The sequence below is a fragment of the Penicillium riverlandense genome, assembly GCF_028828495.1.
Source record: "Penicillium riverlandense strain IBT 135883 chromosome Unknown utg000003l_segment0_segment0, whole genome shotgun sequence".
In the NCBI taxonomy this organism is placed as follows: Eukaryota; Fungi; Ascomycota; class Eurotiomycetes; order Eurotiales; family Aspergillaceae; genus Penicillium; species Penicillium riverlandense.
The window spans coordinates 2,713,382-2,736,203 of record NW_026643196.1 but is presented as its reverse complement, the minus strand read 5'-3'; the positions used below and the strand labels follow the sequence as shown (position 1 = coordinate 2,736,203).

The 22,822-nt window shown below is 52.4% G+C and overlaps 10 protein-coding genes across 10 annotated transcripts; 6 read left to right on the top strand and 4 right to left on the bottom strand.

The window, feature by feature from the left end:
- Window positions 1-119: 119 nt before the first annotated feature.
- Window positions 120-1,900, bottom strand: N7474_004772 (uncharacterized protein; the record flags this gene model as incomplete). Its single annotated transcript, XM_057196187.1, has 3 exons — window positions 120-1,119; window positions 1,169-1,563; window positions 1,613-1,900. 3 exons carry the CDS (start codon window positions 1,898-1,900, stop codon window positions 120-122), a joined length of 1,683 nt encoding a protein of 560 aa, XP_057053583.1.
- Window positions 1,901-1,913: 13 nt separating this feature from the next.
- N7474_004771 (uncharacterized protein) lies at window positions 1,914-2,210 on the bottom strand (the record flags this gene model as incomplete). The annotated part of the gene is made up of 1 exon (XM_057196186.1): window positions 1,914-2,210. The coding sequence occupies one exon, from the start codon at window positions 2,208-2,210 to the stop codon at window positions 1,914-1,916; it is 297 nt and encodes a 98-aa protein (XP_057053582.1).
- A 102-nt stretch (window positions 2,211-2,312) lies between these two features.
- Window positions 2,313-3,410, bottom strand: N7474_004770 (putative ubiquitin-conjugating enzyme; the record flags this gene model as incomplete). Its single annotated transcript, XM_057196185.1, has 4 exons — window positions 2,313-2,393; window positions 2,450-3,153; window positions 3,205-3,299; window positions 3,349-3,410. 4 exons carry the CDS (start codon window positions 3,408-3,410, stop codon window positions 2,313-2,315), a joined length of 942 nt encoding a protein of 313 aa, XP_057053581.1.
- A 1,045-nt stretch (window positions 3,411-4,455) lies between these two features.
- N7474_004769 (uncharacterized protein) lies at window positions 4,456-6,288 on the top strand (the record flags this gene model as incomplete). The annotated part of the gene is made up of 1 exon (XM_057196184.1): window positions 4,456-6,288. The coding sequence occupies one exon, from the start codon at window positions 4,456-4,458 to the stop codon at window positions 6,286-6,288; it is 1,833 nt and encodes a 610-aa protein (XP_057053580.1).
- Window positions 6,289-9,266: 2,978 nt separating this feature from the next.
- N7474_004768 (60S ribosomal protein uL24) lies at window positions 9,267-9,883 on the top strand (the record flags this gene model as incomplete). Its single annotated transcript, XM_057196183.1, has 4 exons — window positions 9,267-9,285; window positions 9,368-9,399; window positions 9,459-9,539; window positions 9,611-9,883. The coding sequence occupies 4 exons, from the start codon at window positions 9,267-9,269 to the stop codon at window positions 9,881-9,883; spliced, it is 405 nt and encodes a 134-aa protein (XP_057053579.1).
- Window positions 9,884-10,462: 579 nt separating this feature from the next.
- N7474_004767 (uncharacterized protein) lies at window positions 10,463-10,962 on the top strand (the record flags this gene model as incomplete). Its single annotated transcript, XM_057196182.1, has 3 exons — window positions 10,463-10,487; window positions 10,545-10,640; window positions 10,700-10,962. 3 exons carry the CDS (start codon window positions 10,463-10,465, stop codon window positions 10,960-10,962), a joined length of 384 nt encoding a protein of 127 aa, XP_057053578.1.
- Window positions 10,963-12,337: 1,375 nt separating this feature from the next.
- N7474_004766 (putative homeobox and C2H2 transcription factor) lies at window positions 12,338-14,749 on the top strand (the record flags this gene model as incomplete). Its single annotated transcript, XM_057196181.1, has 1 exon — window positions 12,338-14,749. One exon carries the CDS (start codon window positions 12,338-12,340, stop codon window positions 14,747-14,749), a length of 2,412 nt encoding a protein of 803 aa, XP_057053577.1.
- A 1,222-nt stretch (window positions 14,750-15,971) lies between these two features.
- Window positions 15,972-17,874, top strand: N7474_004765 (multicopper oxidase; the record flags this gene model as incomplete). Its single annotated transcript, XM_057196180.1, has 3 exons — window positions 15,972-16,218; window positions 16,275-16,752; window positions 16,812-17,874. The coding sequence occupies 3 exons, from the start codon at window positions 15,972-15,974 to the stop codon at window positions 17,872-17,874; spliced, it is 1,788 nt and encodes a 595-aa protein (XP_057053576.1).
- A 778-nt stretch (window positions 17,875-18,652) lies between these two features.
- N7474_004764 (ankyrin repeat domain-containing protein) lies at window positions 18,653-19,930 on the top strand (the record flags this gene model as incomplete). Its single annotated transcript, XM_057196179.1, has 1 exon — window positions 18,653-19,930. One exon carries the CDS (start codon window positions 18,653-18,655, stop codon window positions 19,928-19,930), a length of 1,278 nt encoding a protein of 425 aa, XP_057053575.1.
- A 596-nt stretch (window positions 19,931-20,526) lies between these two features.
- On the bottom strand, window positions 20,527-22,449 carry N7474_004763 (uncharacterized protein; the record flags this gene model as incomplete). Its single annotated transcript, XM_057196178.1, has 1 exon — window positions 20,527-22,449. The coding sequence occupies one exon, from the start codon at window positions 22,447-22,449 to the stop codon at window positions 20,527-20,529; it is 1,923 nt and encodes a 640-aa protein (XP_057053574.1).
- Between the last annotated feature and the right edge of the window lie 373 nt (window positions 22,450-22,822).

The window sequence follows — 22,822 nt, the reverse complement described above, 5'->3', positions numbered from 1 at the left end:
GAAAACAGTTATCCAAACTTGCAAGACTCTGATGGTAATTATGCACCGACGACTAATAACGGGAGCCGATAAAAATATAAGAATATCCAACCAACACAACTCAGACGGACGTTGACGATTCAAATACTCTCTTCCGTGCCCAAACTGATACTGACTGTGTCATCCTGCTCTGACGGGATTGCGAATTTCTCAGGATCCCAAGATGCAATCGGAGCTGCGGAGTCATTTCGAAAAACTGAGCAGTGACTTTCCAAGTGAACGATGTTGTACGCTGGTAACAGCGCATGTCTGTAATCAAGGCAAGCAGTCAAGATATGCTGGCTAATCTCTGCAGCGGAGCACTCCTTCAACAAAGCGTTGATCTCGACCATCAACGCGTCGATAATAATTGAATGATGACCTCGATATTTCGTGACGTGACATATCGGAGAGGTATGCCACGAGTTGCTGGCAGCCAAGCCCACCTGAACAGGAACGGTCCAAGTCTCCCCCGGCCGTAGGACTGGCAGATGACAACCCTCAATGATTGACAGAATCTGACAGGCAAATCCGGGATGTAGAGAAAGTCTCAGATCAGAGATGCCTCCAGGGTTTATTCCAGTGCGAAGTTGGCGAACAATTTTGGAAACCTTGCGCATGAAGTGCACTTCCTGAGTTTGTGGGTCGTCCGTGCTGGGGCTATAGGAAATGTGCCAGCCAGGTGGATGTGTTGGGTTTTCCAAGGGAAGACACTGCTGGGGCGCGACAGTATGGAACCCAATTGCCTCGTCAATCAGAGGCATCGACAGGCGCTCCGGAGGCGTCGCAGAAATGAACACCATATGACAGAAAGCAGATCTGGGGGAGAGACGGAAAATCAGAGAGAGCTGGTGGATGGCATGGGCCAAGTCAGCCTTCTTGCGGCTGACGTTCATCCGCTCACGCAGTGAGAAGGCTTCCAATACAGAATGAGACACTTCGAAAGGATGGAATCCTAACGGCAGAAGCAGCTCAAAACCATACGTTGTGTTACTGTCAACACGAGCCAAGCCGATTCTGTCATGGTTGAATACTAGATTCGAGGCCAGGACCGAAGACCCGAGGATCATCTGCGTTACTAGGTGGAGCGACGTGTGTGGTCTATGATAGAATGAGCATTTACTACGAGACACCAAATGGCGACACTTACACATTGTCAAGAAGAATGACCAAGTCAAGAGGAGCGAGAGCCGTAGTTTCGGGGAGGTTGATGGGGCTGACATCGGCACTCACGTTGATGGTGGTCCAGGTTGACACGGGACCCATACCGAGTTTGGAGGCGCTTGCATTCAGAGTCATATTGACGAAGGTCATGGGAAGATCCAACGGACGCATATAGATTGGATCAGATCTGCCAGAATTGCTGGAGAAAGGCGTCGGCAAGTCTGGCCGGCGAACCTCGCGGAAAGTGGGAGGTTGTGAATCACCAGAGGTTGATCCGGACGAGTGACGGGACTTCAGAGAGTCATAAGACCCGGTACTGTAGCGAACGCAGAGACGCCGGGCTTTCCGGTCCTTGCTCGAGGATACAATGAGATTTGCGCCCTGCTCTCTGTCAGCAAAAAGACAAAATTCAAGGAGGAAAGACACTCACTCGATCGATGAATGGGTCTTCTGTCTCGCTAATACCCTGTTTTCGGGCATTCCCACCAGGCTGCCGAACCTTCAACACCTTAAGACGATAGGAATCGCTATAAGAAGGAGTCCTCGTTCTCAATGAAGGCGCAAGCTGATTCAAAACAAAACTCCCACTGGCAGCGAGTGACGAAGACCGACGAGGAATAGAGGGATAGGAATACAAAGTCGATAACGAGCTGAACCTGCTGTCATGCGACACGCGATGCTTGATGACGGTAAGAGGCTCCGGCATGGTGGTCTTCATGGTTTCCGGTCGATTAGACGTGCTCCAGTCCGATGACCGGGCGTTCGTGTTCGAGCGGGATGTCGGACGACTCGGTTGCTCGGGTCGTGGAGCAGTCGTCAGGATCGAACCAGGTCTGGCGTTCCTTGGCCTCCTTTTTCTTTCGGCGACAGAGACGAGAGAACCACGATGGACCGTGTGGATGGTTACTCCAGAACTCGGAGCAGGCGAGGGCGATGGCGACGGTGCAGAAGAGGATGACGATAGGAACAAGAACCAATGCGATCAGTAAGGCAGAACTCTTAAAATCCAAGGATAAGGTGCTGGGCATCTTGTGCGGATGGAGATGGATGAAGTAGAAGAGAAGAGAGCAGAAGAAGAAGGGAGAGAAAGAGAGAGAGGAAAGAGCGAGTCATATTGGGTATATCGATCATTAAGCACCGCCTTCTACCATCGCCGCCACCTTCTCCTTGACGGACTCCAGCGTCTCCTCGTCCAGCCGCGAAAACCGTATCTGCGCGCCTCATTAGCATGCGGTGCAAACTTGAGTCGCAACTAAAAGAAACTCACCGCTTCATCACTCCCACGACCGGCATTCCCAAACAGCATAGGGTCCGAGTAGCTCGTCTCAATCTCACGCTGTACCCGTCGAGCCCAGATGCCATCCCAATGCCAGTCTCCCGGCTGTCGAGCCTGCGGGTCTCCTCGTTTCAAATCCTCCGGCCCAGTGCCGCCCCCACGATGCGCCTTCCACGCGTGCCATGCCCCAGGGTTCCCAGCAGCCTCGACCGGCAAGGAGTCCAGAACATCTTCGTCGTCGAACGTTGAGCGCATATACTCGAGAATCTCGAGTACGGGCACAGCCTTCTTTGGTTGTGTGAATTGATCAATTGACGGCACTGTGGCAACGCGCTGCTCGTTTTTATCTCCTTTATCTTCTTTTGGGTTCGAGTCCTTCGTGGCTGAGGTTGGATCGCTGGCGTTATTTCCGCTTACATTCCGCGATGACGCCTGGGATGTCAAGCCGCTGCGTCGCGCTCTCCCGAACCAGTGTGGAAACCCATGACGAAGACTGAACCCTCCCGGCGGTAGTCGTTCCTCGTCTGTTGCACTGACCGGGTTGTCGCTTGTCGAGTTGGTGCTGAAGGTGTAGGTGGTCAGGGGTACGATCAATGGGTGAAAGACATCCGTCGCAAACGTGACTAGTGGTGGTAGGTCGGGGTAGGAATCCGGGAAGCGGATTTGGAAGCGAAGGATGGCGGACGCATAGGGGCCTGAGGGTCCAGTCAGTCGCAACGTTACTGATTGTCGGTTTCGAGACTCACCGGAGCGGACGAAGATGACACCATTCCAGAGCGTGGGGTCGCCGGTTGACAGGCTCACGTAGACGCCCGGTGGTGGTGCATGCTTCAGACTGGCACTGCATGGTATGAATATTTTGAAGGGCATCAGGGCTTGGGGACACTTACAATTCCAGATGAAGCTGCTGCCGTCGCAGGGAAGGAATGCAGGGTAGTTTGGATGTCGACATGTTGTAAGAGAGAAGAAGAGAGAGACAGAAAGGGATGCTTATCGCCTTATCACCGACCACGACCATCCAAACCCTAACATGGACCCTGGTACATACTAACCCCAACGCTGAGTTTTTTATATACCCTAAGAATATTTCGAATTACTAGAATAGCCTTGAACAAGGTGAAATCGCCTGAAATTGTCAACCGGCGACACCGACGTGCCTTGAGGTATGGGAGGGGCCATTGTTGGGGTTGTTTAATTGGTTGTGTTGGTTTTCTATGTTGATTTGACTTCCCATGCTATTTGACGTCTGTGTTGTTTGTTATCGCGGCCGTATGGGCCTTTCATGCAAGCCCTCTATGAGCAATAGTTGCGCTTTCTATTCTCATTTCTCGCTCTTCCTTTTTCTCTTCATCTTTCTACAACATCCAGTGGACTTTGGCCGTTCACTCACTACTGGCACCTTCTGTCGCCTATTATTCCCATGCTCTGTCTAGGTATGTTCCTGATCTTGTCGTCCTCTCTTTCCTGCTCTAGTTCTAAGCACTTCCAATGCTTCTGGAACAATGCGGGGACTTGCCCTGAGATGATTGACAGTGTTGATTGGTTATGAACATTTAGCTCACCCGGGGAAATAGAACGAAGCTCTCTCGATAATTCACCGAAGAGGAATTCTCCGGGATCGACAGTGCGAAAACAGGAGCATATCGAGTTAATTTAATCTAGTTACTCACTCAATCCACAATAATCAAGTGTTTTTTCGGCATCCGGTGTACTAGCCAACCAGAGAAACAAAACGCAGCCTTGTGGCAACTCTGTCCGTGTCTCTCGGTACCTGGCGCAACCCCACGCTTTTTCAAGCCTTCACGCACCCAGGAAGACCCCGCAAATGTTAAAGGCGGAGATTTGCGGAGAAATGACAGACAAGGAAGGTCAATTCAATGATCTCAATCTGAACAGACAGACACATAAATACGCTATGGCAACCCCAACATTCCTGCCGATCCTAGCGGGTAGAGCAATTCCCGATCACGTCTATCACTCTCTTTTGATCATCCACCATGCGATTCGAGATTGGCACTGCTGCAGCTATCGCGGCTGCGTGGGCGCCGCTGGCCAACGCTGCTCCGCAGGGTGCAGAGCCCGCTGCGCCGAATAATTTCTGGGAGGCTCATGGCCATGAGGGGTCCTACACATTCACGTCGATGACATCGACGCGCTATGCGACGCCTTTGCCGCGCACCAAGCCAGTGACGACCTACATGCCGGCCGCGTCCATGTCGGCGATCATGCCTTCGGGCGTGAAGACCACCACCTGGAACAAGAACGACGCCAGCGCATCTGACTGGAATAACCCTTACGGCCAAGCGGAGTGGAACCGCCGCTGGGCCACTTTCATGCCCAATGTGTCCATCTCCACCGCAAGCATTACGACCACCGTGCAGCCCACTCCGGTGCCATCGTCCTCGTTGATTATGCCGCCGCCGGCTGGCTTCTCGTACAGCGACGGGGCCAAGGCAAAGGACTACACTTTCCCCAAGGACTTTATTGTCGGTGCCGCTTCGTCAGCCAACCAGATTGAGGGCGCCATCCAGGACGAGGGCCGTACGCCAAGTGTGCTGGACTACTTCAACTTCCTCCCGCAGGCCTCGGACTACATCACCGACTGGAACTACTACCTATACAAGGAGGACATCGCGCGACTGGCCGCCATGGGTATCCCATACTACTCCTTTTCCATCTCTTGGACTCGCATCCTTCCGTTTGCTGCGGCCGGCACGCCCGTCAACAAGGAGGGCATTGACCACTACAACGATCTGATCAACACCTGTCTCGAGTACGGCGTCAAGCCCATTGTGACCATTGTGCATGCCGATGAGCCCTACGAGTTCATCATGGACGGTGGTAATGTGTCGAGAGCTTACTTTTCGACCAATTCCGGTGCTGCCAACAGCACGTTTGTCGATTCCTATGTCTACTACTCGAGCATCCTGTTCTCCCACTTTGCAGACCGTGTGCCCATCTGGATCACCATCAACGAGCCCTACTATGAGTCGGGCAACCTGGAGGGCATGTACAACTTCCTCGAGGCACACACCCAAGTGTACGACCTGTACAAGTCGATGGGCGGCAAGGGAATGATGTCTTACAAGAACGCCGATAACTTCGGTGTGCCCCTGGACATCAACAACAAGGAGGATATTGCCGCTACCAACCGGTACCAGGACTACCTGCTCGGCATCATGTCCAACCCCACCTGGCTCGGCAAGGATGTGCCAGAGAGCGTGACATCGACATGCACCAACGAGTCTCGCCCACTGTCGCCCGAGACCCTAGCCCGGTACAAGGGCAAGTCCGACTTCTACGCGGTTGACCCATACACCGCGACCTTCGTCTTCCCACCCGACGGCGGCATCGACGCCTGCGCCAAGGACCCGAACCACAGTCTCTGGCCAAACTGCGTGAACACCACCTCGATCAGCGAGAACAACTGGGAAATCGGCTTCTACTCCAACGACTACCCCTACCTGACCCCGAAGTACTTCCGCGCATTCATGAACTATATCTGGGAGACGTACCAGCCGAAGGCGATCATGGTGTCCGAGTTCGGCTTCCCCGTGTACGCCGAGTCCACCGCGCCGCTGGCCTCGCAGCTGAACGATCTGCCGCGCTCGCTGTACTACGACGCCTTCCTGACCGAGATCCTGAATTGCATCCACGAGGATGGTATCAATATCATTGGTGCTATTGGCTGGAGTATGCTTGACAACTGGGAGTTTGGCTCGTATGACCAGCACTTCGGTATGCAGGTTGTTGACCGCGACACTCTCCAGCGCTACTATAAGCGCTCTTTCTTTGACTTTATTGATTTCTTCCATTCGCATGGTCTGTAGATTGCGGAACGTAGGGGGAGTCAAAAGAAAGAGATGCTGTTGTATATCGAGCTTAATTTGATAAAGATAAATTTCATCCTCTAATTAGAAACAGCACAACTTAAACCAAGTCCAAACGAATGGAGGAATAATATCAAGCCCCGGCTGCCGGTGACAAGGGTCATGGATTTTACAACTACAGCACCTTGGATACACCTTGTACCAACTTAATACCCCCTCACCGTCAGCAGAATGTAGTCACGGCTCACGTCGATACCACGACCGCGCTACACGCGTGTCTTCGATATGCACTTCGTCGGGGGTGATGCGAATGACGGGACCTGGAGGCAAAACAGGACATGAGATCGGCTCAGGAAGACAGACTGTGGGTGGTATTGGCACCGTATTTGCGATGTAGGGCCCGAAGCTGGAAGGTGAACTGGCCACTTCAATACAGATTGTAGTCCCATTCATCGAGATAGGTGGCCTGGGCCCATGGCGGACCGGGGATATGAGCGAGAGGGTGGAAGTAGATTCGGTAGACGACGAGGAAGATGAGGGCCAGCGACAACAGCAGCATTCTGGTGCCCAAGGGTATGAAGTGAATGCTCTTGATTGATTGCTGCTGACTGGATTGGGGGCTTGGTGAATACGGTTTGCTTAGGCACCTATAAATACCTGTCGTACCGCTTGAGCATCCCTCTCCATCTCTCCATCTCCCCATCTCCCCGTCTCCCCGTCTCCCCACCTCCTTCTACCTACTCCCCCGATCGTTTCTTCAACGCAGACATTGCGGTGACCCAAGGGGCGCTGGGGGGTTGACAACCACAACGCCGCTGTGACATACGGCGACAATGCAGCCGCTGCGGTAACCCAGTAGGAGGGGGAAGGGGGGTGGGAGGGATCCAACAAAGACATCGAGCTTGTCACCGCCAGTGCATTCTCCATCAACAAGACGGTGGGGCAGGAAGTGTCCCCTGGAGGCTGGTCAGCAGCACCAAAGAGTTCGTTTTTCTTCCATTCTGTTCGTTCGCCGTTTACAAACCATTATCAGTGTTCTGACATCCGCGCTATCGCGCAGGAGATGAATCGCGCTGACCCAGAGAGCTTTCTATATGGCCTCTGGAATTCTACTCTAACGTGACAATTTCCTGTTTCCGAAAACTGTCACACGTCCCCAAGACCGTCACAGCTTTTTGGACCTGGCAGTGAATCAGGACGGAGCTACAGGGCCTGAAAAAGCCAGTCAAGGACAGCTGGACTGTGACTGTGGCTGGCTACAACCTGGCCAAGAGCATCCGCGAGGAGGTGTCCGAAGCGGATTTCAAAAATTCTTTGGGTTCGTACTTAAGACTATCTTCGCGTCGCAATCGACCACTCAGGGAAAGATCGACCTCGATTTTGCAGATTTCAAAAGACGCTCGACTCGGCATTTTAGCTCACCCTTTCAGTCACAGCGGAGCTCTCTGGATACCCAAATCGACGGGGGAGCACTGCGCCATTTGTGCTATCAAGCCTAAGAAAGGCTTTGGCAAGGACGATTTCAACAGGCCGTAGGCCAAGTTCTTGAGGCGATATTGAAGGCCGAGAACGTGGACATTCGCTTTGCTGATTTCAAGTCAGTTGGCAGCAGCTTCTCAAAGACACTTGATGTGGCGGTAGCGTCACATAGTCTGCCAGTTTTCCTGAAAGCCGAAGCAAACCTGATTGGGATGGCTATGCGGGCCAGTGTTTGTGCCAACGTTGCTATGAGAAATAGAATAGACGGCACAACAAAGCTGCTAGACCCAAATCGAGTCCGGCTGGCGAACTGGCAGAACCGGAAGCACGGAGAAGTTGAATTGTATCAAGTCGACGCCAGGGGCAATGTCGTCCTGCAACAGAGCCAGGTATGACCTTACAACTTAAATTATTTTCCCGCTGACTTATGATCAAGCTTTGGAGATGCCACGATAAGAGAACGTGGCCCCTGGATAGTACATCCCCGTTATGAATGATCATGAGACCATCTACGGGCAGCTTGGAGCGCAGCCTCCTGCAACAGAGCCAGGTATGACCTGCAACTTACACTTTTTTCGCTGGCTTCTAATTACTGGATAGATGATTTCCCCAAAGGCCAACTGGTGCTGCTGGCTCGCAAACCATCGACATCAGTTTTGAAGACGTGTTCGGGCAAGAGACTGTTAAGTGACACTGGCCTTTTTCCCTCTTTCCTTTTCCCAACCATCACTATGGTGAGTTCCCTCCCGCCCTTTTCTTTGGCCGGCTAACCCTATACAGAACGATGCTCCCCCAAGCTTTCACTTACTTTGTCAAAGTGTTTGGAGTGGTGGCAGGAGTGGTTGGGTTGGGAGACGTTGGGCGGAGGTTGCAGCGGAGATTTAAGAGGCGAAGAATGGCGGCGATGGTGGTGATGCAGAGGATGATGGTGGCATCCAACTGCAGGAGTTGGAGCTAGGGCAGGGAGCTGACGAGTGGGGATTGAGCCGTTGGCCCGATTTTCGCCAAGATGTTTCCCAGAGGTACATGGCTAAGAAATGGAGAGGAACCGCGTTATCCTACAAGCCCCGTGGAAAATACACCACAGACGCCCATCTCGACGCGAGAACTCTTGGGTGGTTTTTCTTTCTCTGCACTACAATATTAGTTTAATCGTTTCCACGCCTCACTTGCTCCCACTTTTGCTAAATTCAAGACACCCACGAAACAATGAGTAAAATATGGAAAACATGGCCTGTATAGATCTGATGTGGGCGCTAGATTGGCCAATTAGCTCCCCATCCAATGGCAGGTCTAGTCTGATTGGCCACACTCCCGGTCTCCATGGGGCTAGCATTCCAGCCAATCACAAACCCCTTACCAGGCCCTAACCGACTTACGTGAGCAACACATCATGTGACGCACAACCCGACCCGCTTCCAATATTCAAGACACGATTTTCCTCATCCGCCCGACCTCCTACGACAACCCCATCCACGACACTCGGAGGCACCGTAAAGATGACTGTTCGCAACCACGGTGCGTTATCCCTCTCTGTGCACCTTGCGCCGTTTCACCACCGTGCCCCGAATTCTCAATACTGACAAACGTGTGTCTACAGGTATCTCCTCTTCGCGGAGCAAGTCCCGCAAGGTATGTCGCAGCCAACCGATCGACCGAAGACCAGAATGGGAACTCACAAATTCTTACAGGCACACTTCTCTGCGCCCTCCAGCCAGCGTCGTGTTCTGATGTCGGCCCCTCTCTCCACCGAGCTGCGCCAGGAGAAGAACGTACGTTTTCCCAACCGAATCGATCCCAGCACCAACACAACACAATTTTCTAATTCACTCTGCTGCAACAGGTCCGCTCCATCCCCATCCGTGTCGGCGACTACGTTACGATCACCCGCGGATCCCAGAAGGGCCGTGAAGGCAAGGTCACTTCGTCCTACCGTCTCAAGTTCGTCATCCACGTCGAGAAGGTTTCCCGCGACAAGAGCAACGGCCAGAGCATCCCCATCCCCATCGCCCCCTCCAACGTTGTCATCACCAAGCTCCACATGGACAAGGACCGCGAGGACATCCTCGCCCGGATCGCCAAGGGCCGTGAGGCCGTCCAGAGCAAGTCGGCTTAAGGGAATGTGTGCGGTTTGGGTTTGAGGTTTATTTTGCAATGACGGTGATAGCCCGAGTGTATTAAAGGTTCCCTCGGAAAAACAGGGTATCGAACCTAGCATGCTGAAACTAGGCGCATTGCGGTCAATGACAAATGAAAAAAATACATTGTTCGTCTTCTATCTGGAGTTAGTGCTGGCAGAGTACTTGGAGCTACGAGATTGGCTTTTCTTTCACTCAGAATGATGGCCTACCGAAGTAGAGATGGAGGGTACCAGTAGGCAGTAGCCTTATCTCGCTACTAAGGAGGGTGGTTTCTCTACGTAGGAAACGAGGGTTTGTGAGCCGGGAGCAATTGCTTCATGTTCTATTCCCATACTTCTATAAGATCATATATACCCTCTGGGCTATAGCGAACGAATTCTGCTCCACTGCACGTGACCTGCAAGATTGTCATCGGACTTACCTTTCCCCGATCGACTTTTCTTTGCCTGGACGGACATTCTGTCTCCCAGTCCATCCTCCGAACCGATTAACCACATTGTCCTAGGCAGTGAACCTAACGGCGAGCCTTTGGTAACCAAAAAAAAAAAAAAAAAATGGCTGACTCTGCTGATTCTGCTGGTAAGATTGCCTCACCTTATGCTATTTCGATATCCCGTTCCCTGACAGAATCTATAGCCTGGCCGCTGGCCGATGCTGCCCTGGCACAGGAGATCTTCGACCTCTTGCAGCAGGCTACCCACTACCGCCAGGTGAAAAAGGGCGCAAACGAAGGTATGTCCTTGTTGTTGGGTCTATTTTCCGAATTATCCTGGTAGCTAACCGTTGCGCAGCCACGAAGTCTCTAAACCGCGGCACGTCCGAGATTGTCATTCTCGCCAGCGATGCGACACCGCTTGCGATTCTGATGCATCTCCCGCTCCTCGCCGAGGACAAGAACGTCCCCTATGTGTTCGTGCCTGGCAAGATCGCAATGGGTCGCGCCTGCGGTGTGAGCCGGCCTATTATCGCGGCCAGTATCTCTTCCAACGAGGCGAGTGACCTGGCTCCGCAGATTAGGCGGCTTAGGGAGAAGGTGGAGCGACTTGCCATTTAAGAGCTTTCTTAATGGCAGATAGGGATGAGTCAACTGCCACGTCTTGAAGTCTTTGTTGACTTTTGAGGTTCGCATCGGGGTAGACACCGTGCGATTTGGCTTTCTTCTCTCGTCGCTCCTACATAGATCCGGGTACGAATAAGAGTTATTCACTTAACTTTTCTTCTGGTTACTTCTAGAGCAATTCTCACGTAGTGAAGAGGGTGCGCAGAGGGCTGTATGCCCATGAGGGACGGATCGAATACAGAGAAAACCACGCTATATCCCACGAAGTAAAGAAATGCACCACAGGGCAACTGTGAGGGTCGAGGGGAATATGGTATGATATAGTGAGATGTGAGAAATAAATGAGCGATGGATGCCTGTCCGTTAACTAAACTATGCATATGCAGGTTAGAAATATATAGATCGGCAATGTTCGCCCACTGCACGAAGTACAGTAGTGCGGATTGAGTATGTGACCTCCTCAGTATATAGTAAGTTATAACTCTCTCTACTTCTAGAGGCTCTCCTAGCTAAAATCACTCTTGGCCTCTGTTCGGCCCGAAAATCCGGAGATAGTCAAAAAAAGCCCGACCGATGACTCAATCGGCGGCCTGAACGCCTTGGGCAAATTCTCACTCTGCCTCGAAAAGTCGATCGGATCCGAGCAGTAAGCCAGATTTCACGGGATCTGACCATTTCTAGAAAACAAGGGGCACGTCAGATTACATGACGAATTAGTAGTCCAAGATTGAATCCGAATCACGAGAGAGACATGAATAAGTATACAAAGTACCAGGGATCGTGTCTCTATTTAAATTCTCAACTAAGTTTTGTGGCTGATGCATCCTGTACTTTTATCCTGCGGGGTTCGGCTGAAAGTGCCGCATGTGCACAGGCTCGTGTTCGTGTTCTCCATCTCTGTCTGTGTGTGTCCCGATATCGCGATGCCAACTGAGATGAATCATGACAGACACCCCGCCCGCGCCTTACCCGAACAGGCAAGGCGTTGTCAACCACAGGGCGTGGATCTGATCGGCGCCGGACCTGGACTCTGTCTCCGGGCATTCAGTGTCGGTCAACCCCGATCTTCGGCAGCCGTCTCAATCACATCCTGTGGACGGACTGATCCTGGCCGTGCTGATCGAGCGTCAGGATCACTGATTATTCTTGTTCCCGCAGGTTTTCTAGCTAATCTTAGCGCCAAGGCTGCTGGTGGTCCCACTAGGATTGATTATTCATGCTCTTGGTACCCCAGACCACGGTTGCGCTTTCTGACCGACTCTTCCATTCTTCTCGTTTCCATACCGTGTCTTCTGGTTGCCAACCTCTCTTTCTGACGATTAACACGGTTCATTCTTAACATCGTTGGCTGCCTCCAAGCAGCAGCAACATGGAGTACTTTGATTTTGAAGGTGCCTCGTCTGCGCATGGCTCTTCCAACCACCCGGCCGACGATGTCGCCTCGGTTGATATTGAGTTTGATGATGCGGACGAGCGCGAGGCCAATTTCGATACCCTGCTCCAGGACCAGCCACTGGACTTCCCCAATGACCCGCTCGCTACGGCTGAGTTCGCCCAGCCGGTCGAGCCCGACACCGCGGTCTATCCGATGACGCGTGCCCAGGAACCCTGTGATTTCTGTCGGCGTATGGGCTTCGACTGCTTCATATGGAATCGTGGTGTGATGCAGAATGGTTGCTCGTGCTGTATCTCTCTCTACCGCGAGTGCAGCTTCACGCACACCAAAGCCCCTGGAAAGTTCCTGGACACCTTACATACAGTGTCCGAGAACGTTCTCACGGAGACTGGCGGCTTGACGGGGAAGAAAGCCCTCAAGTCCGTTTCCTACGGCTCTCGGGCTGATGACCCGGATGCGCGCTCTCGAAAGAGCAACGCCCGCCTGTCTCGCCGGGCCGTGAATGTGCTGAAGAGCTGGCTCCGGCACCACCACGAGTACCCTTATCCCACCGAGCAGGAAAAGGACGACCTGAAAGAACACACGGGCTTGACCAGAACACAGATCTCCAACTGGCTCGCCAACGCCCGACGCCGCGGCAAAGTGCGTTCTGGGACCAATTCGCCCGTGCCGGGTGCCGTGGACATCCCCCACGCCCGCCCCGTGGATGTGTCGCTCATGACCCCCCTGGAACGTTGGGAGTACTCGCCCCCCGAGAACGAAGCAGCCACGATCAGCGACATCAGTCGTGCTCTGGCCAACCCACCGTTCGAATCCCCTCCAGGCAGCGGTCACGTGAGGCGCCCCTGGTCCAGTACGAATGACTCAAGCCACGCGAGCTCCGAACATAAGATCCGCTCCGCGTCGGCTAGCAGCCTAGAGACTAGTCACTCGTCGCTCTCGGACTTTTCTTTTGCGTCTGCCTTCTCCCATCGATCCCGTGGCTCGTTCAACTCAATGGATCGAAAAGAACGTCGTCGCCGCCGCAAAGCATCCGGGCCGATCAATACATTCAATCAACACAAGGTGAAAGCCGTTCGTCCATATCAATGCACCTTCTGCACCGATTCCTTCCCCGCCAAATACGATTGGCAGCGGCATGAAAAATCCATGCACCTCGTCCTCGAGAAATGGACCTGTTCGCCTCACGGAGGTATAACAAATGACAATGGTACGTCTCGCTGTGTATTCTGCCTGATGGAGAACCCGGACGGCCCACACCTGGAAACCCACGACTATATGAGTTGTCAAGAGAAGACCATTCAGGAGAGGACCTTCTACCGCAAGGATCATCTCAATCAGCATCTCCGTCTGATGCACAATGCCAAGTTCCAATCTCCCATGGAGACATGGCGGAGTACCATTAACGACATCAAGTCTCGCTGTGGCTTCTGTGGTACCACCTTCAACACCTGGAAAGACCGAGTAGATCACTTGGCTAGCCACTTCAAGAACGGGGCCCTCATGGCTCAATGGCAAGGAGACTGGGGGTTTGAGCCTGCAATCATGAACCGCGTGGAGAATGCAATTCCGCCGTACATGATTGACTATGAATGGCGTTCTCTGGATCCCTGGACCACCGCCCAGGCCCAGGAGGCGGGCTCGACCCCGAACCTCAGTGTCCCGACCGATGCCAATTGCTACCTGAGGCTGTCACGAGAGCTCTCCGAGTACATTCATAACCAAGTTGCTCAGGGAGTCCATCCCACCGACCAGATGTTACAAGCAGAAGCCCGCCGGATTATCTACGGATGTGATGACCCGTGGAACCAAACCTGCGCCGATAACCGGCTATGGCTAGGTGTACTCAAGCGGGATACTGGCCTAGATACGAGCATGGATATCAACGACATCAACTTTGCCGACCTGGGCATGCAACCACCATTTGCACTCCAGGGCGGACTGCATGCTACGCCGCAGGACACCAACATCCTTGCTCGAGCAGTATGCCAAGGCTCATTCAATACCTCTGGCGTATCTAGCCCCAGTATCAAAAGCCCTGCTTACCCCAGAACGGGATTTTCGCCTGCCGTTCACAGCGGAGCAGGCAGTCTTTCGGGCAGCTACGCCGGGAGTACCGGGGTGATCTCCGCTGGAGCTGAGCCCTCATTGTCGACGGATTGGGGCGGCAGCTTTCCCACTCACCCCTCCTCAGCCTTCCCGACTCAACCCTCCTCGGCGCCCGGTGAAAGGCCAACTGATCCGTTGGTGCAAATGGGGTTCGATCCGGCATTCCTGCAGCGCTTAAACGACAACTACAGCAAGATTAATCTTGATGATGACGCAGCGGGCTTGCAGTCAGACGGGGCGCAGAGGTTTAATGACCACGTTGAGGGTCAGGGATAGCTGAACCCAGATCTGCAGCCTGATATCGTGTGTGATTTTAAAAAGGACCGCCCTCCTGCGGCACACGCTGCCCAACGTGATGTCTGCATTTCATGATGATTTTGGGAATTTGTGATATAGTTTTGAGACGGATTTGATATACACTATTGGGTGGGAAAAGTTCATGGTTTTATTTTTTTTTTGTTCACCTGGAACTCGGCTTGTGGGGGCATATCTACTGACGATAATCGTGGGATCATATAACGAATGCATTTTGGGGTTTTTTCTTTTTCCACCGCGCCTCATTCTCGTGGAGGGTAGCTCGATTTTAAACCTGGCTTCCACACGATCGTATTCTCTGCACTCCTGGCCCGGCTATTGCGGTGATTGCGTACCTGAATCCAACCCTGGGCACGTGGAGCCGATATTCCCAGGTGGTGACTGGTTGAGTCGCAGCTGATAGCCAAATCGACTGACCTTTTTCTTTGTTCCCACCCACTATATTCATCGACACTCACTCTGTCTGACCTGCCAAAGTCCGACCTGAGTCAGACGCCCCATGGCTATGGAACCTCTGCTGGTCGTCCTACGTTCATTCGTTCGTGGCACTCCACCCGACTACTGAAGTGAGGCTTTGCCAATGACCAATGGGGTTACAGTCACGAGGGTCCTTGTCAACAAAAGGAATCACGGCTCATTGCGTCTTCCTAATTATCACATTGCAGGACCACTGAATCGGGACAAAACTCTCCCCGAGATCGATCTTGCGACACCCCAAGATCTGGTACCCGTGGATCGCCCTTTTGCCGGATTAAGGCCTCGCTGCGAGTTAGTAGTGGCCCCAGCCAGCGCCCTGGACCGGGATCTGTACCATGATTGGCCTCGTGGCCGATCTAAACTCACAATCCCGGCGCTATATGTCGGGGTTCGCATGAACTGGTTCAGCCGACAGACCGCTGTCTATTGGTAGAGGTCTCCGATTCCCGACTGCACCCGCTGGAAGGACCATTATTCTCACTACTGCAACCGTTCATCGGCAGATAGATCCTGCATGTCTCCTATACCATGTACCATCGTGCACCCCAGGATCCCTGGTCTGAGTCGGAATGGGCTGTAGCTGGCGTTGACTCCCTCCTGGGGCTGCGCTGAACAATATATAAACAAGTTATGATCCAACAGGAGCTCTGCTTGTTCAAGTCTTTGGCTGGCTGAACTGCAATCTAAGTGTCTCGAGTTGCTCATCATGAAGATCCCTTTTGGCAGTTGGTTCCTGGTCGCGGCCTTGTGCCTTGCACAGTGGGCATCTGCCGCCACCAAGTACTTTGCTATCACCCTGACATGGGAAAATCGAACTGTTGCGGGCATCACTAGACCGATGATACATACCAATGGCCAATTTCCTGCCCCACAATTGTCTTTGGACCAGAGTGACAATGTCGAGTTTTATGTTCAAAATGACTGCCCTTTCTCGGTGACTGTGCATTTCCACGGTAAGACTGGCTTGTCCGATACTTTGATGAGCTTTTTTACTTATACAGAAATCTAGGAATCGAGCAGCGTGGTACACCATGGTCTGACGGTACCCCGGGCGTGTCTCAGCGACCAATTCCACAAGGCGGCTCATTCCTTTACCAATGGAACGCAGATCAGTACGGTGCTTACTTCTACCATGCCCATCACCGCGGTCAGATTGATGATGGACTTTATGGACCAATTTATATCGCCCCCGCCCGTTCGGTGGAGCGGCCTTTTGATCTTATCAGCAACAGCTCGACCGACCTCAAGGCTATGCTGGAGGCGGAAAAGAACACATCCCCGATCATGCTGTCTGATTGGAAGCGGTATACATCGGAGCAAATCTGGAGTGCCGAAGAAGCCTCTGGAGTTGATGCACTCTGTGCAAATGCGCTTTTGATCAACGGAATGGGCTCCGTGAATTGTTTCTCGCAGGCTGAGCTTGCTTCCTTCGTCAACGAAACGGGACTGCAACCGTTTCTGGGGAACGAGACCTTGACAGACCTGGGGTGAGTGTAATATGATACGTGAGAGGAGAGAGAAAATTCATGCTAACAGAAGTCTTTAGTTGTCTACCTCCTGATCTTATCGCCGCACAGGGTGCTTACCCTCACAACTATAGCGCTCTACTACCGGGCATGTTTGATGGATGTGTACCCACCGAGGCCTCTCATGCGCGATTTAATGTCAACCCAGCTGCTCAGTATGTAAGCTGGGACTTGATCAGCTCCGCCGGTGTCCTCGAGATGATTTTCTCCGTGGACGAGCACGAGATGTACGTCTACGCCATTGACGGACGCTACATCGAGCCTCAGCTCGCCGACGCCGTCATCGTCCCCAACGCAAACCGATACTCAGTAATGATTCCACTGAACAAACCAGCGGGCGACTACACAGTCCGAGTGGCCAGCGCAAGCGCGAACCAGGTTCTCAACGTCACAGCGACAATGCACTACGAGGCCACAAACAAACTGCACAGGCCGTCCAACCCGTGGATCACACCTGCAGGCATAAATGCTACCGAGGAGACAATTCTCTTCGATGAGAGCCAAGTCGTGCCTTTCCCGGTCATAGCGCCTTCCACCGACGTCGCTGCAACTTACATCCTCAACATCGGCCAGATCAACTCCTCATACATCTGGAAACTGGCCAATCAATCCTTCAATATAGGATTTGAAGAGTCACAGCCCCTTCTCTTCAACGAGTCCTCCATCCCATCTTACCTGTACATCCGCACCAAGAACAATACCTGGATCGACCTCATTCTGCAGGTAACTACAGTTGGCCAGCCGCGGCATCCAATACACAAACATTCCAACAAGCACTTCGTCATCGGCCAGGGCAATGGTACTTTCAACTACTCGTCAGTTGCGGAGGCGATGCAGTTTATCCCGGACTCCTTTAATCTCGAGACTCCGCAGTATAGAGATACATCCCCCACGCCTCTTCCGCTGAACGAGCCAACCTGGTTGGCCATTAGGTACCAGGTTGTTAACCCGGGGGCGTTTTTTATGCATTGCCATATCCAGATGCATCAGAGCGGAGGTATGGCTCTGGCGATTTTGGATGGGGTTGACCACTGGCCTGTTATTCCTTTGGAGTATAGGCTGGACGAAGCCGAATCCTCTTGACAGTGGGTAAGTGTATAGGGTGAGGGGTATGGTTAGATGGACGATATCTGGGAATGTCATATACAGGACAGAATTTGGTACCACAGTACGTCCCGAAAGTGGTGCGACCACCTACACTCTTCGATTGATTCTGCATCCCCTCTGCCAAAACTCACTAGTCTATGTATTGGGAATTTCCGGGACTATCCTGTCAGTTGGACCTGTAATGCCTTGATTCTTCAATGTCTGGCCGAAAAATTTAAGACCCAGGATCTATGTGCCAGCAGCGGCTTGCCTACCCGTCAACATGAGGCTTGTCGCCCTATTCCTATTTCTGGTTCCGGTTCTTGCTGTGCCCCTCAATGAGCCGGGAACTAATGGTGGCTTTGTCAATGGAGGCAATGGAGGCAATAGCGGAGGCATGGTTGGGCCCATTTGCCCTACATCGCTGCTCTATACCCAGGCCCAGTGTTGTAAGACTGATGTGCTTGGCAGGGCGGACCTTGACTGCAAGCCCCCCGGGTACACTTATATTCGAAATTGGCTTCCATGTTTTGCACAGCGAATTTGTTTCTAGGACCTTAGTTGGATCGAGCTAATCTATACCTAAAATTAGATTGTTTCGAAATACCGGAATGTATATACGAAGATACTATAAGCTAACGAATGCAGTAAATTACCCGAAATAGCGATACAGCCATTACTCGCTGCCCCTCATTGCTCATAAATGGTTTTTTCAAACACCCAAATCTTCGCCCCAGCTCAGAACACCGCGCAACATTATTTGTGCCTCAGTTCAATGGTTCTGCTTCATTTACCCTCTGAATTACTACTACAACTAGCGACCTTCCTGGAGACAGAACGAGATATCAACTCTTTGGCTCAAACAAACAGACGACTCCACGCTCTCCTTAATCCATATCTCTATAGACTGAATTCTCGAGGCTCAAATTCCGCTCTGCTGTGGGCTGCTCAACATGGGAACGTGGCTACAGCTCGAATATGCGTCCAGGAAGGGGCTAAAGTCAGAGTGACGGATAGCGGGGACCGGACACCATTATCCTGGGCCGCGCAGCACGGACATGAGGCGATGGTGGAGCTATTACTTGGGACAGGGCATCCGATTTTGAACTCGAAAAACTCCGAGAGGACATCAATTTTCCGGAAACTATCATCCTGGGCTGCGCGGCACGGACGTGAAGACATGGTGAAGCGGTTACTTGAGAGAGAGCAGGTGGTTGTGGAGTTGAAAGACTCCGAGGGATGGACACCATTATCCTGGGCTGCGCAAAATGGTCATGACGTGGTAGTGAAGCTGTTACTTGAAACTGGGCAAGTGGATGTGGACTCGAAGGACTTTGAATGCCGTACACCATTTTCTTGGGCTGCGAAGCATGGACACGAGTCGGTAGTAAAGCTATTACTTGAGACCGGGCAAGTGGATGTGAACTCGAGGGACAATGAAAACTGGACACCATTGTCCTACGCCGCGAGGGAGGGACGTGTGGCGATAGTGAGGCTATTACTTGAGATAGGCCAGGTGAAGGTGGACTCGACTGACTATTCCGGCCGGACACCGTTGTCCTGGGCCGCAAGGTTTAGACGTGAGGCGGTGGTGAAGTTATTACTTGAGGCAGTCCAGATTGATGTGGACTCGGAGGACACCCTAGCTTACAAGTCATTATCCCAGATTGCTAAGCTTGGATATAAGGAGGTGAGGAAGCTATTACTTGAGACAGGGCAGGTCGATGTGGTCCTGAAGGACTATGAAGGTTGGACGCCATTGTCTCTAGCCGCGCTTGAATGTGAGGCGATACTGAAGCTATTCCTTGAGAAAGGCCAGGCGGAGGTGGACTCGACTGACTATTTTGGCTCGGACAACCCGTTGTCCTATGCCGCAACATTTGGACGTATGGCGTTGGTGAAGTTATTACTTGAGACAGGCCAGATTGGCGTGGACCCGAAGAACAACAGAGGTCTCATACCATTATCCCTGGCTGCGAAGCATGGATATGGGGCGGTGATGAATATACTAATTGGGACCTGGCTGCGAAGCACGCATCCAGGGCGGTATTGAAGCTATTACTTAAGACTGGGCAGGTGGATGTGGGTTTCAGCGCCTTTGTCCCTATATACCTTGATGATGTACGAGGTTGACCTGCAGCCGAGCTGAATTGGGCCTAGATAGCTCCTCTGTGTAAAGCGTAAAAGCTACTTTCGAATCCGACTGTACTGTACCTAACTACGTAAAATTACACAAAAGCGTACGAAAAACTTGTGGAATTCCTTGGAAACCGGTAGTGAGGTCTGTGCAAATCACGCGGAGAGGGCCGCCTGGAGCCTAGTTTCTGGACGATCTGCTAGGTAGCTTCAGCGTTCCTTCTCAACTGCATTGCATGGCATGGCATGCGTGCCCTCTGCTGGTCATTACTCCTGAGAGGTGTCGCTTTGGCTTGGGAATCATCATAACGAATGATAGCGTCGGCAATGGATATTCAAAACAAGCCTGAATTTAACATCGATCAACAGAGAAAGAGGCAAGTGGCTAAAGAACACAACCAGAATAACTATAATACCCGATCCTACCATTTCGCCTTATATCGTTCCGTCGTAAGAGAAAGAAGAGAACATCCACCTCTTTGAAGTGCCGGCTCCTCCCTGAGCCGGACTGTATCAGTATGATTCTTCCACCGTTTCTGATGTGCCAGATTGAACTTCATCCAAAAGATCCGGTTCTGCTGATTGCTCCTCTGGCTCGCCTGTTGGTGACACCGAAAACTCGACAGAGCGCGACAAAGAAACAGCCTCCTCTTTAACAACCGGTATCATTGTCTGGGCTACCGGGATATCATTCAGCGGGCTAGAAATCGCGCTGCTACCGGTGGCATCAATGCTTGCCGAGGATAGTGAAGACTGCATAACGCTAACACTTGACACCGAGGCCGACTCAAACATGTCGTGGGGGAATGGCCGCATATCGGAATATTGCGGTGGCTGTTGCTGCCAAGAACCTATGGAAAGAAAGGCCACGAGAATGCTCAGCACGAATAGCGCAACGTTTCGTCTGTCGCTTGCTAGCACGCGGATATAGTTGATGATAAGCGTTTGCAAGGCAATCTCAGGCTGCTTGCTGACTGGGCTACCGGATGCTCCGGAGTCTGGTCGATGTTGAGGAGCTGGAAAGGGTGATGGCGAATTGTCGGGTAGGAAGGTGCTTGTATTGCTGGGCGTTCGAAGATGTTGCGAAACAGGCAAACGTAGGCCCTCAGTGCCCTGGAGCTCTGTATCACTCCTGAGAGATGCCCGAGAGTCAACATTTTCCAAGATCATTGTCCGCTCCTGTGACAATCTTCTCTTCAGATCTCGGCGAACATCTGGCGGCAACCAGAGCCCGACCTCGACATCGACTTTCTCCATTTCCTTCCAAGCAGTTGCCCAAGCTCCGGCACGCATCAGGCCATTTGCTGCGAATACTCTGATCTCCCATTTGCGGTTCTCGTCTGCATGCCGCAAATAACGGCCTCCGCAATCGGGACACTCCTCGCCCTGCTCACCATCCGTCTCGCTTTCTCCCCTATCCGAGAAATCTTCCTCCGAGTCCGGATTTCCATCATCGCTACTCAGGAAGTGGCCGTTGTGAAGCCTAGAGCGTCGTAGTTCCAGACTTTCCAGCAATCGTTCCTCCAACAAATCATACATATCCTCCGGGTGGGTAATCAGCACGCCTCGGTCACGTAGTACACCGGACCCAACTTTCTCCTGCAATCTCTGCCATCGCTTCCAATACGGTGGCGGTAGGACCTCGGCAAGAAGTTTGTGATTATGAGGGTCAGCCGCGCCAGGTATAGGCAGGGACGGCGAGAGCAAATTGCAATGAAGGAGTACAAGTGGGTATTCCTTTTGAACCGTGTGCTTCTTCGCAGATGCGCTGGGTGAATAGTATGGCGAGCGTTTCAGCGGGGAGGAGCCAGGCGATCGCAACCCTGGTCGGCGTCTCGGGGGTGTCAAGTAGTCGTCCTCATCCGCTTCGTCCTCTGTGTGCATCTGCATTGCCCTCACAGAGCTCGGTTTGCGGAAAGCAGCTTCGCGCGTACGAAGAGTGTGTATTGATCGCGGCGGATTTCCGAAACCACCAAATACTGCCTCGTCATCTTCGTGGGTGGTGTATAGGGAGACTTTTTCGTGGGGATCCATTGAATGCGCAGATTTCAGGTCGTCGAGGGAGTGCACGAGGACGGATGTTGGCCCTGAAGACAGGGACGAGCGACTGGACGTTGTTGATTTTAGCTGTTCCAGTTCCTCGTCCATGTCGCGGCCGAAGATGTCGCTTGCTGATTGACGCGTGGATGATGCGGATGAATTGTGTTCGGAGTCGGGCCCGGTGTCTTCGCCTGCGGAATCGGCGTCGTGACGTGCGGGATCCGATGTGCAGGATGAATCCCGACGCGAGTCGTCGTTCAATCTCGCCATGGGAGACGGCAGTTGAGTCCACGAGGGTGGCTGTCGGACAACAAGCTGATCGGACGATCCCACGTTCGCCGTTGTTGACAGGCTTCCACCGCCGCGTTGTTGGGGCAACCGTGAGGAACTATACATTCCGAACAGTAACCAACGTGAACCGTTGATATCCATGGATGTGTTGCAAGTGAATTAAATTGGAATAATAATACTGAATCTTAAATTCTCCCATTGTCTAAATGATGTCTATGGCTGAATGTGAGGTACTTGTGAAGTTGGATGGAAATGCACGTAACTGGCAGCTGGACATGCCAGTGGTGACGAAAAGGCATCGCATTGATTGGCATCTGGCGTCTAAATAGACTGGCGCAACTATTAATGGAATATTACTGTAGTGTTCTCTTTTCCAAAGACATTATCTGGCAGCACTCTGTTACCCATGTTCCACACTACAGCAAGCCCAATCACCGAAACGCCGGCATCATTGCTTGGCATTGCCGAGTTGATCGCC